This window comes from Coloeus monedula (genome assembly GCF_965178545.1).
Source record: "Coloeus monedula genome assembly, chromosome: 1".
Taxonomy (NCBI): domain Eukaryota; kingdom Metazoa; phylum Chordata; class Aves; order Passeriformes; family Corvidae; genus Coloeus; species Coloeus monedula.
In genome coordinates this window covers 38,587,326-38,603,666 of record NC_138781.1, presented here as the reverse complement: position 1 = coordinate 38,603,666, position 16,341 = coordinate 38,587,326, and the positions used below count along the sequence as shown (strand labels likewise).

Sequence of the window (16,341 nt, the reverse complement as noted above, 5' to 3'; positions counted from 1 at the left end):
GGCTTTTTTCATGAATGGGATAAACCTGAAGCTTTGGCTGGCTGTAGTTAATGAAAAGTCTTGCAAATCCTCTTGCAATATTCCATCTAAGTTCCAATTCAGCTCAATAGCCTTCCTACCAGAACTTCCTAAGTAGCTGCTTAAGATAGCTGTATTCTTGAATAATACTTTCTTCACACCTTCTATGACATTTAGTTTTCAGAATTATCACATCCCTATTGCTCAGTCACGATTTATCTTTTATATGGAAGAGTACACACTGTGAAGGCAAGATGGAATCACAACCATTTCAAGTAGCCTACATCTGGAATGAAATTATCTTTATGAAATATGGTTGGGCTTTTTAATAGAAAAAGCTAACATGTCTTTTAATGATGACCTAAATTTCACTAAAACCAGGAAAGGATGTATTGATCCTTTAGGGTAAGATATACCGTACAATAGCTCAGCTTTCCTCATTATTCTGAAGAATCATGCCTGGCTGATGTATTTATTTTGTAATGTTTAACGTAACAGAAAACAGATGAAGTTCAAAAATGAACTTCAGAAAAATGAAAGATGAAAACACTGTTTAGACTATGTCAACAAAGCATAAAACTAAATGAAGTGACTCTGTATTGACTATAAAAACATATTTGCTAATAATAAAGTTACTAATGGTTATCTATCAAGATCACAACATGAAGTAATTCTGCATCTTAAGAACTGTGTTAAAGCAGCAGACACATGAAGTTAGACGTAATTTTGTGATTTTGCAAAACAGCATCATGGAGTGTACTTTACTGCTATTTTATCATTAGTGTAAATAATTCAACAAACCCAGGAAACCTCCAGTGCACTTGTTTTTTTTTTTTTTAAATTGCAAGTCACCAAAGGGCTTTCCACCAAGACAGCCAATGCTTACTTTACACCTGCTAGCAAAAAAAAAAAATCAAATATAATAGTATCTTGTATACTGAAACAACTGCTTTGTTATAAAGAGAAGGCCTCAGAAAACTAGAAAAAATGACACCACTGTAAAAACCTCTAAGCCTTTTACTCTCAGTTCAAAGATTTAAGCATTCTTCTACAACAGACTGAAGTTTCATATTCATCTCAGCATATCAATCCACTAATAGGCAACAGTCATCAACACCGAAGTAAAATCTGCCACATGAAACAGCTTTGATGTGACTGAAGACACACACAGTCGTAAGCATGACAGAACAGCTTAGCTATTAAAATGTTTTATCTAGCAAAAAACTGTTTGTCCTAATTGACTGAAATACTCTTCAAATGCTATTATTGTGAGGCTACTTCACTAAGCAGCACTTTGGTACATAGGCACTTGACTTACATCTTGAGATCCAGCACAACCACATCAAATCTTGTTAGAATATTTTCTTACACATACTTTTGTCAAGAGACCAAAACAATAAAGCTGACTGTCATTTTTACTACCAGTTGCTTAGTTAATTCGATACTGAAACATACTGGGATTCATTACACAAGCTGCATGCAATCAGCCATTTCTATCAATCTTTCTTCTTAGTGCATTAACAGAATGAAACCGACTAACCACATCAGTTGAAATGGGTTGGCAGGACTAGGTGGAAGCTATTCTGCACTGAGCCCAACCTCTCACCACGAGAGGTGCAGTGGCAGGGACTCCTTTAAACAGCAATGTGCAGCCCTGGCCCATCTCCAACACTGACTGTACATCAAGCTGACAGATAAGAAGCCCAAGACAGCAATCTGAAAACAACTGTATACAGCCCCAGCCACTAGACAGTGAGGGCTTCAAGGTCTACCTCATCATTCATTTCAAAGCCAATTTTAAACACACCAGAAGTAAACATATCTGACGAAAAAACCCCTCAAAAAAACCCCCAAAAACAAAACAAAAAAAAAAAACCCCTCCACAACAAAACAAAAAACCTAAACCAAATCAAACAAGCACATAACCATTATCAGAAAGTCTATATGAGGATACACTCTAATTCAGGAAGTGTCCACTGAATATGGCAATTGATTGCCACAAACACAGTCAGAAAACTACTAACAGTTTGTGTCTATAACATTTTCCTTTGCTCATTATATTCACAGGGTGTTAACAACTTGGAAGAGAAAGGAATCAAATACACCAAGCAACTGCCACTAAGATTACATTTTACAGAACCAAACAAAATACTATTGATTTATTATCTCAAATGAAGGGTGATTTGATATTTGTCCTGTATCGATTAATGCATCATAGAGTTCATCCATTTATGCCACTACTTTGGTTACCAGAAAGTGTCATATCAATTCCTTATATGTAGGCAACATATTATCTATCAGCTCTTACTCCAAAATTACTAAATAATCAGCACAAAGGAATAGCTAAAATTTACTCCAGTCCCCTATGCAATTTCCACAGCTCCATACATTTCATTTCCATATTCCAAATGAATAAAATCCAGGTGAACTTACCTACAGTTTGGAGGAGGGTCTAATGTAATTTCTGCAAGTTCTTTCTGAATTCTTAAGAGGAAAAAAAAAAAGATATTATTAGGACTTCTTTTTTAATCTGTTTCTTTCAACTTTATGAACATTTCTACAGCAATCAATAGTAACAAAATATAATTCTTAGAACTTCTGATTGAAACCTGATGCTATAACGTTTCATGAAACTGTGCAAGAACATGTAGAAGAAAAAATCAAATCTTTTCTGAGAAATGAACCTCCAACATGGAAGAAATGCCTTGAGCAGCCACCTAGAAAATCACACATTTTCCATAGGTCAGGATTCTCAGCTCCTTTGCTCACTTACACAATTACTAAATGTCTCATATACCCTCCTCCTCTATTTTCCCTCCAACTATATGTCTTATAGTTCTTACCCTCCCAAATATTTAGCTTCTTAATGTATATTGTACTGGCAGGGCAAAACCCCCCAGCTCAAAGGAAAGTTGCCCAGAATAAGCCCACCCAGGGCCTCACAACCTCCAACATATTAGCAGGCTGATAATCAGGTTCCCCCAAAGGGAAGTGCTCCAGCTCCCTGGTCAGCCTAGGGACCTGCTGCTGGACTTGCTCTGGTATCTGCCTTCTTTTCACTGAGGGGACAAAACTGTAAATGTTATCCCAGATACAGTCTAATGAGAGCTGAGTAAAGACAGGTAAATCTCTTTTATCTGTCTATGGACTATGCTTCTGTTAATACCTCCCAGGAGGCAGCCCAGCCTTTGTTGCTGCCTCACACTGAGCTTGCTGTCTGCCAAGGCCCCCACGTCCTTCTGAGAAGAGATGGTCCCCAGTATGTATCTGTACAAGGGGTAAGTCCTCTCCATGTACATGGCGTTCATTTGTCCCTTGTGAATTTCATGAGTTCTCTGTCAACCCTCCCCTGCAGCCTGGCCAGATCCCTCTGAGCCGTAGCCTTGGCCCTGCGTGTACAAACTGCTTGTCATCTGAAAACTTCTCAGTGCACTCTGCCATATCCTCCAGGTCACCAATAAAGACATTACAGGCATCCTGCCAGAGTGCTTCCCCCAGGGACAGCAACTTCGTTGTTAAGCATTTCTGGATATTCCCAGGCTGACGCTTCCCAGCCAAGTCCTTCAATACCTGATCTCTGCCACAGCTGGCAATGGGGGTTCTTTTCCCTTACACCAGCATCTGCATGAGAGCCAGTATCTTGACCTCTGAAGAAATTAAGTATGCAGAATAGGAGACAGAGTTCCCAAAGGAACTTGTAGGAGTTTACAGTTCCCAAAGACTTGCCAGAGTATGATGCCATAAGCAGGACTGCGAATGCCACCTTCCCTATAAACTATGTCCAAGGCTTTTTTTTATAGGCTACTTCAGCTCAAAAACATGAACATTTAGAAGGAGGAAGGAAAAGAAAAACAATTCAATATATCCTCAGCATTCTTTTTGTGCCTCCTCCTTCACAAGATTTCATGCACAGAGCAGACTGCTACTCCTATTATTCCCTAAACTAAAAAAGAAATAATAACACAATAATACTACTCAAAACCCTGAGATAGGTGCTCAAGCCACAAGCCAAAGGTTCAGGCCTGACCTACACATACCTTGTTAAAAATGATTGCTATCTATTTTGCATATAAATACAGGTTAAGAAAATGGCTTACCAAAATAAGCATTCAGGTATATTGGCATATATAACATAAAAATGAGCGGTTTAATTCTTTATATAATGTTACAATCCAAACACAATCTTACATGTTAAGGAGTCTCACAGCCACTATCAAAATTCCCCTTATGCCATTATGAACTGATTTTACAGCTATAATGAATAAATGAACCAACATCAGTAGAAGAACTGGCCTGAACCAGAAACTCAAGCCTTTATCATTCACATTCTGAAATAATTAGGACATATGTGGGCAAGATTTGTAGGCAGAGGTAATAATCATTTATTAAGACCTGATGAGATCATTGAAAAGATAAAAATACTCTTCCAGATGCTTAGATTTCCTTCTAGCTTCTATGCATATAAATACAGGCAAAGTAAATGGCTCATCAAAATAAGCATTCAGGTGGCATATATAATATAAAATGCACCTGCATGTACCAACTGCTCCCACCCAACTTGGTGTCATCTGAAAACTTTAGAGTACACTCTGCCATATCCTCTAGGTCACCCACAGAGACATTACATGCATCCTGCCAGAGTTTTAACTCCAGGGAGAGCAATTTTGTTGTTAAGGATTTCTGGACACTCCCAGGCTGATGCTTCCAAGTCAAGTCCTTGAATACCTGATCTCTGCCACAGCTGGGTGTATATAGCCTACATACAGAGCTGGTGTGTACCCTACATACACACAAACACACACAGTTACTTCTGTGAAGGGGGAGCAATTTGATCTTTACTGGCTTTTTCTACTCATTGAGATGTTTGTATCACCAGCACATAGAATTCCTCCAATAAGTATCATACCTTTCTTATAAAAATACAGGCACAGTCTCCTTAATCAAGCACAAAATCATTGTAGTAACACTGAAAGTCACCCCATTTTTAAATTAGTGAAGTTTAAGCACAACAAAAATATTTTTAAACAGCCCATTTAAACAATCCCAACAAATCACAACTTTTAGAAGGGAGATATTATAACTGTGGGAATGCTTAAAATATTTCTTTGGTATATTAAAAACTTCTGCCATGATTTTGAAATTTATACTATCACAAATTCAAACTACAGAAAACCTAGGTTGCATGGAAACTTCAATTTTGTGATTTATGAGCTGATTTGCTTTTTCAGCCTTTTGTGAAGTTACAGAATGATGGCATTGCACTTTATTATAGAGTCAGACATCATTCCTTTGCTTTACATATAGTAGTAAAAGCAGCTAATATTTCATGGCATTAGAGTAAGTATGAGGCATGTCAAGAATGGATTGACAACTTCAGCAACTTCAGTCCTAGATCAAAAACTTTACACTCTTCCTCCTAAATCCTAACCCACATTCCTTACATTTTGAAAACAAAAGGGTCTCTCATTTTCTCCATCTGTTCTGGCTCAACCCAAAACTTGTAATGCCAAGAGCATTAAAATGGCCCTTTATCAATCTATTCTGTGATTGAGCAGACAAGGACAAACTGCTTTTCTGCTTCAAAACATAAAAATTGATCGGATGGCACTGTCTATTGATGTTCAAAAGACATCATTGTTCTTGCAAACATCTAAGATAAAGACACATTTCATTCATGATTATTTTTATACAAACAAGATAAACATATTAATGCAATACTGTCCATCAATTGCTCCTCAGCAAGCTGTCCATGTTTATTCTCCTACTCTGTGGTGTCCCAAACTAAAATTAATTTATACACCTTACATTTCTTTTGTTGAAACCTTAATTTACCTTGCATTCATGCTGAGAGCTCATTCATAAACAGTTTCTGCAGAACAGCTGACATGCAATAGATTGTTCACATGTCACAGCATTCAAAGTTACAATTAAATCATCGGACAGCATCCCAGAGAGCCTTGCACTGATAGAGACCTCCAGTGTGCAAGCTGCCCTTTGTCTGCATGTGCTCTGGCACTTGTTTCACATCCCCATGGAGTTGCCCTCAAAATCTGCCACAGGAGAGGACGTGCCTCATTTCCTTCACTGACCACAGAGGATTCACCGCAAGAATATGCGGCCTCTGGCAACAAAACACTTTTTTCAGGGTCCTTTCTGGCATCTGTTTCTTAGGATTTTCTGCCTCAATAACAGTTATGTTTAGCTATGTCAAAGAGGAAAAGCCCTTGAAATTCAAATCATTATACATATCCAGTTTATATTTAAAGTAATGACATTACGGTTTAGTACATATTGGGAAATGGGGTGATGGTAGGGGGTGAGACCCTTGCTAGTAATCAAAGCCCTGGGCTGCACACATAAGACATTTAATTTGCAATGTCAGATCTAATAATTTTTGTTTGGTCTTAGAGAAGTCATTTGACTCTTCTCTCTCATATATACACACACACACACATCTATATTAAAAAGAAATCACTCCATTTTACTAAGAGAAAAGAACAAACATAGTTGCCTTCCAGTAACAGTGCAAAGGTTAATCTACTCGTAAATTCAGAAGCATGAAAGTACATCGTGGATTTCAAATATTATTAATTCTCTCAGGTACATATTTACTACTGTACCAAGCCTAAAGGCACTGAGTGTTGTTTCCTTCATGAAACAGTTAAAAGTTCTCTAAAGCTAAGAGAGACGTGAACAACTTAGAGGATTTCCCAACATTATCAATAGGAAAAGAAATAAAATAAAGGACTATATGACAATAAGCTATTTTTACCACATCCACTTTTCTAAACTACATGTCTCTCTACTCATAAAAGCCAGATGAATCAATAGCCTATACTGAAGAACATACTACTTAGAAAATACTTAAAAATGTAGTCACTGGTATGTATTTCAATGCTAAATAAATTGTGACTGAGCAGGAAATTGATCTAAAGATAGTTAGATTCATACTGGAGGAAAAGAATATTCTCGTCTACTCACTAAAAGACGGATAAAAGACAAGGATATTTCTTTTAAGAAAAAGCACTCCATCTTTTGCCGTCATATTCAACATGCTAAATATCATTTCCAGATTCCTTAAAAATAGTGCTGTGATAAACCCCTCAGGAAAAAAAAAAAGGTGGGGGGGGAGAGAGGGGGAAGGGAAAAATGTTCAGTTTTACTTTGTTGAATTTCGAACCAATTTAATCTATCACTTATTTGCTCCTCCTTAAGGCTGCAACTTCTTTGAACAATAAAAAGATACAGCTAAAGTTGTAGAGTTCACAATTCATTGTAGGCACAGATATTTATTAAAAAGTGTCAGGATTGGACATTAAGGTTGACAGATTTTTCAACCAGCAATTTCGGGAGCCAAGCAAAACAATACATTTATTTGTTGAGCTACTATGTCAGCCAAGAATGGTTACACTTCTCTCAATCCAAAGGTCATGCTAAGATTTGCTACTTAAGAGGTAACAAGATGCCTGCTGTTTTCAAGGACAGCAATTCAATTCCAGGTCTGAACTGTAATTGTGATATGCAGCGAGTTTCTCAATCTTGACATGTTGGGTAAGAAAGGTTGCTATTTAAGGTGATGCCCTCTGGGTGAGGAAAATTGAAGGACCGGTACACTGCACGACATATGCTGTAAGCTATTACACCTGTATAGCAGCTAGCCCTAAAGTATTAACAGAGAAGGACAGCATGTGATGGCATTCTGCCTTCTTGATGCCATCCACAGCAATGCTAACAGAAGAAACTCCATATCTTAATACCAAAAGTCTTACTCAAATAGAAATTTAAGTGGTTTCATATAGCCTCTGTAATCAGATCACTTTGGAAAGCAGTTAAGCTGCATGAACAGTCATACATAAGACACAGGAGCAGTTTACTATTACACAAGCAAAAGTCTGCACTCTGCCAAATCTTGATTTATATAAAACCTCATGCTACTGAAAATTCTTTAAATCTAACTGACTACATAAACATACTAATAAAAAGCAAACCAGGAGTTTCCCAAAGAGAAATGCATGAGCCTTCATTCATATCCAGTAGGTATCATAAATGCAATCCAAAAATACTGTGACTGCAATTCCATATGAATGAAAAAGATTTCCAAGTGAGAAAATCTGATTTCCAAACTCAGGCTAGAATCAAGTCTGTAGTCTGTGAGTTTAGCTCCAGTGAACTTGCTGGTGTTTGATGCTTTTAACAGGAATTAAGGAATCCTGACCACAGCCACAACTGCACTACACTCTGCTGTTTGAGCGTTCTACTGGTTTTAGCAGAATTGATTCCTTTCACTATAATGAAGGTACCAGAGTAAAGCCTTATTAATCCTGCACTATTTCTCATTTCTACTGAACTAAAATATTACTATGGATATATTTTATATGGACAGTTTCTGTAATACTTATCACATATTGAGGACTCTAAGACATTTTTCTTTCCTTTATGCCACTCCTCTCCTTTTTAGACTCTACTTTAATTTCTGATTTACCTTTCCTGAGATACTACTGATTTAATAAAAAAGCAAAGAAACAAAACCTTTAATATGAAAACCTGGCCAGATTAGAGAAGGTACAATCCCAATTTTAACACAATGACAAACTACAGAATACTCACAAACAAAAAACCAAACTTGCCCCCCCCCAAAAAAAAACCAACCCCAAAACAATGATACTAATAAAAAAAACCATTACTAGAAAAACTGTTTCTGTAGTCCTTCCAGAAAGTGCTATGACAACCAGCACTCCTAAAATACGTTTCTTTTCAAAAATACTGTACACATATCTACAGAACTACTGTAAGTCATGTCAGCTTTTAAATTGTATAATCAAATGTATATTTCTAAAATGTATAATCAATATTACTACACATGTGAAACTAGCTTTAGAGTCTAACTGGCAAATGTACTGATGTCAGCAACTGATGGCATAATTAGTTTCAGCAGAACCATAAGCAGATATGATTAAACTTTAAAAGGTTTAAGTAATTTTATCGCTGTAAAATGCTTGTTGATAAAAGCTCTAAGCTTTGAAGATACAAAGCTACGATTAATAGACCAATTTCTGACATATCATTATTAATTTTTTAATAGGATAGTGTCCACAGGCCCTTGTCAGAATTGTAGCATCATTACACCAGGCATTGTACAAAGTTCAGAATACACAGACTGCTTTCTAAAGATGCTGGAAACTGTTTTTATGACCTTAAAAGTCATGAATAATCCAGTATTCCTAATATTTAAAAAATACTAATAGCAAGAAGCAGACAAAAGAGAAGACCAGAAACCATAACGGCTGTGAGGATTAACTATATGAATAACATCATGGTTTGTAGTGAAAGCTGGGTGGATTTTTTTTCCCTTCTTCTCATGAAAGGAAACACAAGCAAGTTTTGCTGGCCATTCTGTAAGTGGTATGATCAGGTAATCTCCTAATAGTGTCATAGTAGGAAATGGGTGTCCAGAAAGTATTTCTCCAGGGAATTAGAACTGAAGAAAAGCTAGCTATAAGGAAGGTATCTATAGCAGAACAAAAAGCATGACAGTACCTCACTGGAAACACAAAAGGTACTTTAGTTCAGGAGAGGATGTAATTGGTAAGGGACACATTAAGACAAACCAGACTTGAATCCTGAAGAGATGTACACACACGTTTATATATTGTTATTTACAGACTCTGACTACATGCATATGTTATAAATTATGGCAGTAGGGGCTCGATGCTTCTCCTTTACCACAGCACCACAGTGGTACAATTCCAGTCTTTTTTCTTGTAGTTTACACAGCCTTGGATTAGTAAAGAAACGAGATCTGGGAATTCTGCATCAGGACAGTCTGCAGAGCTGGTCTCTTGTCAGATTATTTTATGAGTGCTTTTTAACTTCAATTGCTCTAATCCCATTTGCCCAGACTAACAGCCCTACACGTACTAGCAAAGCAACACTAAGCTGTAAATTCCTTCTGTCTGGTCCAAGCAAGACAATCGTTATCTGGAGATGGACATGATAGCATAGAATAATTTAAATAGCTATTCTACAAACCAACCTTTCATCTCAAACAGAAAAGGGAAGGAAAAGAAATGGGTATTAAAACAGATCACAATTTAAAGTAATGAAACCAACATGCATTTGTTGCTCACTCAAGTATTTCTGACCTGACCATCTGGGAAAAGAAAAGGCAGTACTTCACAGCAATAGGTATTACAGTAGTCCTAACATGCTGAGTTACTGAACTGTCTGAAATGTTTATGGCTAATTAACTGTAAGTTACACTGACAAGTTTCAACATCAGTCATACATACACATACAGAGATATATTTTATAAGGCTACAAAACTGTCTGAGTTTTATTAGCAATAAAAAAATGTCAGCTTTTATCATGCAAGCAACTATTGAAACCACGTGAAAGAGGCAAACTAACAAAGAAAGGAAAAAGTATACAGGTCTCATTATTGTGACCAGTTTCAAAAGGCTATTACACTGATACAGTAGTGTTATAATAATCAGAAAATTAATATACTGAGTCAATACACACATCTGATGCTCAGCTGAAAGAAGAGAAAGGAAAATAAACAACCAGGAAGAACACGTACCTTTTAGCACTAGTAGACAATTTAGCAGCTGTTTTGCTTGATATTTTCCCCTCTTTTTTCTTGGGTTGAACTTGCTCCCTTTCTTGTTCCTGCTGAACACCTTCACGCTGATCTCCATCAGAACTGCCTCCACTAGTGCTTGGACTATCATCCACTCTCTGCCCCTCTGTAGACATGGCAGATGCTGCACTGAATGAAGACAAACAACTAAAGTTAGCTTTTCAAGAAGAATCTGCCCAATTGTATTTCTTACATGCTTTAAGGAAAAAACACACGGGATATATGACTTTGTCTTAATAAAATAATGCTTGTGTCACAGCAGTTCAGTAATCCTCATACTGAAGATTTTTGCCACAAGCATCTTAACAATGATTCAAGAGCTGGCAATTTTAAACCCTACACCACCCCCAACTCACCCCCCAGAAAAACCCTACCAACCTATAAACAAAAAACCAAAATAAACAAACAAACCGACTTGCTCCACCAAACCCCTCATATATATATATATATGAAACCCAGAAGTTACTGAAGTTATGTGGGAAATGTAATCCTGCAAGGGAAAAGCCATTCACTGGGAATTATGTTTCTCAACCACGCAGCAATACCATGAGTTAGCTGTCCCATCAACTATGCCACCAGTTCAAATCTACCACAGCTTGTTGAAAACTGAGAGTTATTACTATCTTAGGACTCTCTGTTATCCCATATGAAATAAATCTGTGGGTTCATTTCAAGTCTACAGTGTGGGTTTCCACATTACAAAATCCACATCTTGGCATGCTTGATGGAAACACATAACTAAAAAGCTCTAACACAGGACTGTTTGTATTTACTAAAATGGTAAGCACGTTGGTAGAGTATATAAGGAAGTTTTTTCCTGACAAATATCATCCAAGAAACATGAGGCAGCAAAGCTGTTAGAGAACGTGAGCAGCAAGAAATCTCAGTATATTTCAGAAGTCAAGTTAGTCGAGTGCTTTATTCACACACTTCTGATACTAGTTATTTCATTTTAAATAGTATAACAATATGCCGACAGATGAGGAATTACAAGCCCACTGTTACAGCTGTCATGACTTCTCAAACTCTCAAACTATTCTAATGAAGGGCAGATGTCCATGGAAAACTCTTACTGAATTAGCATACGTACTGTCACTGAGTGATTTAAAAAAAAACCACAAAAAAACAAAAACAAACAAAAAACCCAAACCAACAAAACCAAAACCAAAGCAAAACAAAACCAAGCTGAAAGCCAGGTCTTCCCTTTAACTCTGAATCTGTAGCTTATATACCTATGTTATATATATATCCTTCTCTAGAGATTTTTAATAAAAAGCACACAGGCCCAAACGTTACTTGCTTACACCCACGCAATCCCCATATATCTGGGTGGTTTTCTGATCAAGTCTGTCTGAATCAAGAATTTGCTCTTTCTTACACAAAGAGATTCAAATTGCTGCGAACTTCAACTCGCTTTTCCTCCTACCTATGTACAGACATCATCACAATTAAGAACAAAACTATTCACCTTGACTATTATATGTTTTAAGACTCGCTCAAGGGAGAATAATGAGATTTCAGGCTCAGATTCAACCATGCTTGTTCTGTGGATTAAACAAAGTTCATCTCCCTGTACATATTTATGGAAAGAGACAGCAAAGGTAAAGTAAATTAATATCAATGCCAACAGGGTTACATTGAAAAGGATGCTTTTTAAAAAGGCATAAGTGTTCTAGCTGCAGAATAGAAGTAAATTTAGTCCTATACTGAAAAACCTTTACCAAGATCTAATTCTATCAAATAGTACACACTATGAAGTAGAAGAAATAATCTCTTCGGGCCTCATTGACACATTTAACTAACTTTAGGAGGAACTATGTGTTTTTTGTCTAATGTGTGAGCTATACTGAAAAAGAATTCTGGAAGTATGGCATCCCTTCAAAATGTTTAGACATTAAAAGACATAGCAAGCAATACCAAGTGGTAGATATGTGACTAAGGTTTCCCTTAACTAGCTTAAGCTGCATTTTTTATTTTATAACAGAAAATAATATTTTCATATATAAATATAAATAAATACACAACACCTAGCCTGCTTGTTAAGGTAACTGAAATAATGCACAGTTTCTGCCCTAAACTTAAAATACAGAAATTGTCCCTTCCTAGCAAACAATTTCTCCTATAGTACAGCTACAACAATATATTTAACATAGTTTGTAAATTTACACAGGCTGATGTTCAGATATTTAAATCCTGGTTGTCAGATTTCAAGGTAAAAGCTGCAGAACACTTAGAGGTAATAAACAACAAAAGTATCACATTTTGACAAGTCAAAATATGCAACTATAATGGAATTTTGGTAATAAGTACCCACTTTCCTTGAGTCTACATAAAGTTAAAATACAACTTCATCTCTTTTTATAACACTTTTGTTTGTTTTTATTTGCCCTAGATTTTACTTCTGAACTTTGCTTAATACATCTTATTTTGAAGAGAAAAATTCTCTTTTCACAATGTACATAGGCTTTAACATTGCAGACCAGAAAGCAAAAAGCATATTTAACAATGCTTATATGCATAGGACATCTGCTATGAATAATCTTGGCTATAAATATTACTATTATCCAAAAAACAACTGTATTCACTTCATAAGTTCAGATACTATCCAGCAGACAAACACTGTAACAGTAGCCCAGAGCATACAATTACTGTAACATGTAATGCCAGCATTTACAAGAGGAAAATGCTTAAATCTGTCATTTGATGTCTGGCTAGCTTCTGGGGAGGGGGGGAGGTTGTTTTTGGGTTTTTTTCCTTTCTCCTTCTTTCCCTGTTCCCCCTTCTGACATCCAGGCAATTCTTTCTATTTCCTCTCCTCACAATATCTGCAATTTCAGGAAGTTTTGTTCAAGGGATGCTCAATATTTCAGTAGAAGTGTGTTTTAAGGGGCCTGAAATTAGACACTTCAAAAGGGGTCAAACTTAAAAGACACACAAACATATGGACAAATAAGACAATGGGGGGAAAAAAATCAACTGAGGGGATGACACTGTGAAGAAAACAGTTTGCTGCCACTAACACAGACAGAAATACAAGATACTCCTTGAATCTGAAGAGCCATAAGGTGTTTGCAACTGTCACACAGAGCAAGAGGGAAGACACACAATGTCCAGGTTCCCGGCTGCCAGGCTATTCTACATTCAGACAAGGGTTGCTAACCTCCCTGCTGTTGTGCAGAGAAAAATGAGCAGAGGGGACAGAGGAAGAACTGAAAGCGGACGTAAAAGTCTCTCCCTTAACGTGAGATGCATCAGTACAGAGACAGATTACAAGTGTAACTACGACTATCAATTCGAAGTGAAGTGTCCAAAATATTTTGCTTTTGTCAGATATGTCCACTGGCACCTTCCCCTTCCTCCTCAAAATAAAAACAAACCCGAAAAAACAACAACAACAAAAATAAACAAACCAACAACAACAACAAAAAAGACAAAAATACCCAAACCACCAGTCATGATCACACATCACACCCCATCGAAAAAAATAAAAATAAAAAATTCCACCAGTCGGAGACAGCAAGATCCTGGCAACGTGCAGATGGGTCCCAAGGGCGGCAGAGCTAGTGATGATGTCTTTCTAAAGCGGTCGTAATTTCCTATAAGCCAAGATAAATTGAATCTTTCTGCAGAGTCCACTACGAGCATCAACGGCAGCAGCCGCCTTACTTCATCTTCATTAGAAACCATAAAGGGCAAAAAGACCACAACACCGCAGGACGGAGGCAGAAAGAATCCAGGTTGTGGCCGGGGAGGGTCCGCCACTGAGACGGTCACCCGGAGGGATGGGACGGGACAGGACGGCAGCCCCGGACTCCCACGGCCCTGAGTGGGCACACGCGCGACTCTCCCGTAGGGAAGCCCCCGCCGTAGGGGAACGGGTGGGGGCCATGAGCATCCCCAGAACCACATACATCCCACTCTCCCACGGCTGGGCGGGCGGCGGCCCGGCCAGGGTGAGAAGTAGGAGACAACCGAGGAGAAGAGGAGGAGGAGGAGGAGGAGGAGGAGGAGGAGGAGACTGCGAGAGGAAGACGTCGGGGGCACATGAGGGAAGGGAGAGGGATGGGCTGCGGGGCTCCTCGGGGCGCTCCGGGGTGAGGGGGGGAGGGAGGGGTGTGTAGTCCCTTTCCCGAGGGGCTCCAGCCCGAGGTGCCCACCGCTGCGGCGGGGGATGTGGGGATAGCGCATCCCGGGAGGCTCGACCGTGCTGGGGGGCAGGGGGTACCCCGGCGCCCGAGCGACCCAGGGGCGCAGCGAGTGCCACGGGGACCATGCGGAGCAGGACCAGAGAGGCAGTGGGGAGCGGGGGTGGTCGCTGCTCCCGCCCGCAGCAGGGCGAGCAGGACAAATGGACACGGAAGAGTTGCTGAAAGGGTGTGGGGGTGCTGAGGAGCAATGGAGGCTGGATGGAGCCTGGGGGAGCGGGGAGCGCCGGCAGAGATGCCGAGGTGGCCGGGGGCGGCGGGGGGGGGCGGCCGGGACGGTTGCTAAGAAAGGACACGGCCGAGGATGACAAGGGGGGGAAGGGGGTACCAGGCAGCACCAGGGAGACGCGGAGAGGGGAGGGAAGATGAAGGATAAAGGTAGAGACCGAGGGTCGCAGACAAATGTGGGGGAGAGGGTGCTGCTGTGGGGGAGGGATGGCGAGCGACGCGGGGGTAGGAGCCCTGCGGGGGGGAGGGGAGGCAGACGGGGAGCTCAGCCGGGGCAGAGGTAGGTGTACCCCGGGAGAGACGGGGAGAAAGCCGCTGCTACCTGCAGGCGAGCGCAGGTCTCTCTCGCTGGTGCCGGGCACAGGCTGCGGGACAATCCGTCGCGGTCGCCCCGACTCCGGCCGGGCGCGAGGCTGGAAAGGGGCTGCAGCCACTCACTGAGTCATGAGCCCGCTCCCCCGCGCTCCTCGCTCTCGCCTTCCTCTCCCCTTTCCCGTCTCTCCCGAGCAGCAGCGAGCGGCGGCCGCTGCTGCTTCTCCCACCGCCGCCGCTCCTGCCCCCGCTGCCCGGAGAGAAGTGAAGCCGCTGCCGCGCGCGCGCGCGCACCCCCGCCGCCGCCTCCGCGCGCGCGCGCGCCCCCACCCGTCCGCCCGGCGCCGCGCGCGCGCGCGCCCGCCAGCCAATTATGCCGGGCGCTCGCGGCCGCCGAGGGAGGGGCGGGAAGGGCGGGGGCGCGCGCGCGCGATTTCGGAGCGGGGGGGAAGTGACGGGATGGGGGGCGCGGGCGGGCGCGTGCCCGCGGGGGCTGGCGGAGGCTGCGCGCCGCCGGGCAGGGGGGAGGGGCGAGAGGCGGCGGCGGGAGCGCGCGTTAAAGGGAAGCACTGGGGGGGGTTGGGCGGGGTCAGCGGGGCAGAGGAAGAAGGAGGAAGCGGGAGGGGATGGGGCGAGTGGGGACGCTCGTCCGGGGATTCGGGTGGGATGGAGGTGAGGGTGCCCGCCCTTTCTCCCTGCCGTTGCCGCGGGCCCCCACGCGAAAGTCTGGGGGACGGGAGGGGCGGGCCGGGACAGGGCAGGGGACGGCGGAGGCTGGTATCAACTTTCTTGGCTCTTCTCGTCTTTTTCGGCTCCTTTGTTCCCCTCGCCAGCCGCCCCCTCCTCTCCCCCCCCCCCCCCCCCCCCCCCCCCACCCCCGGTCCTGCCCGCAGCTCCCCAGTGCCTTTGTCTCCGCGGAGTCGGAGGGAGCAGCCGGAG

General features: G+C 41.3%; 1 protein-coding gene across 1 annotated transcript in view; it reads right to left on the bottom strand.

Moving 5' to 3' along the window:
* The window catches only part of LOC309586380 (ubiquitin-conjugating enzyme E2 E2), a 204,360-nt gene extending 188,874 nt beyond the window's left edge, over positions 1 to 15,486 (bottom strand). Inside the window, exons 1-3 of the mRNA XM_082303168.1 lie at positions 15,413 to 15,486; positions 10,598 to 10,786; positions 2,452 to 2,502 (exon numbers count right to left, since the gene is read on the bottom strand). Coding sequence (XP_082159294.1) covers positions 2,452 to 2,502; positions 10,598 to 10,773 — 227 coding nt within the window. The 5' untranslated portion in view covers positions 10,774 to 10,786; positions 15,413 to 15,486. The remainder of the gene's footprint in view (positions 1 to 2,451; positions 2,503 to 10,597; positions 10,787 to 15,412) is intronic.
* Between the last annotated feature and the right edge of the window lie 855 nt (positions 15,487 to 16,341).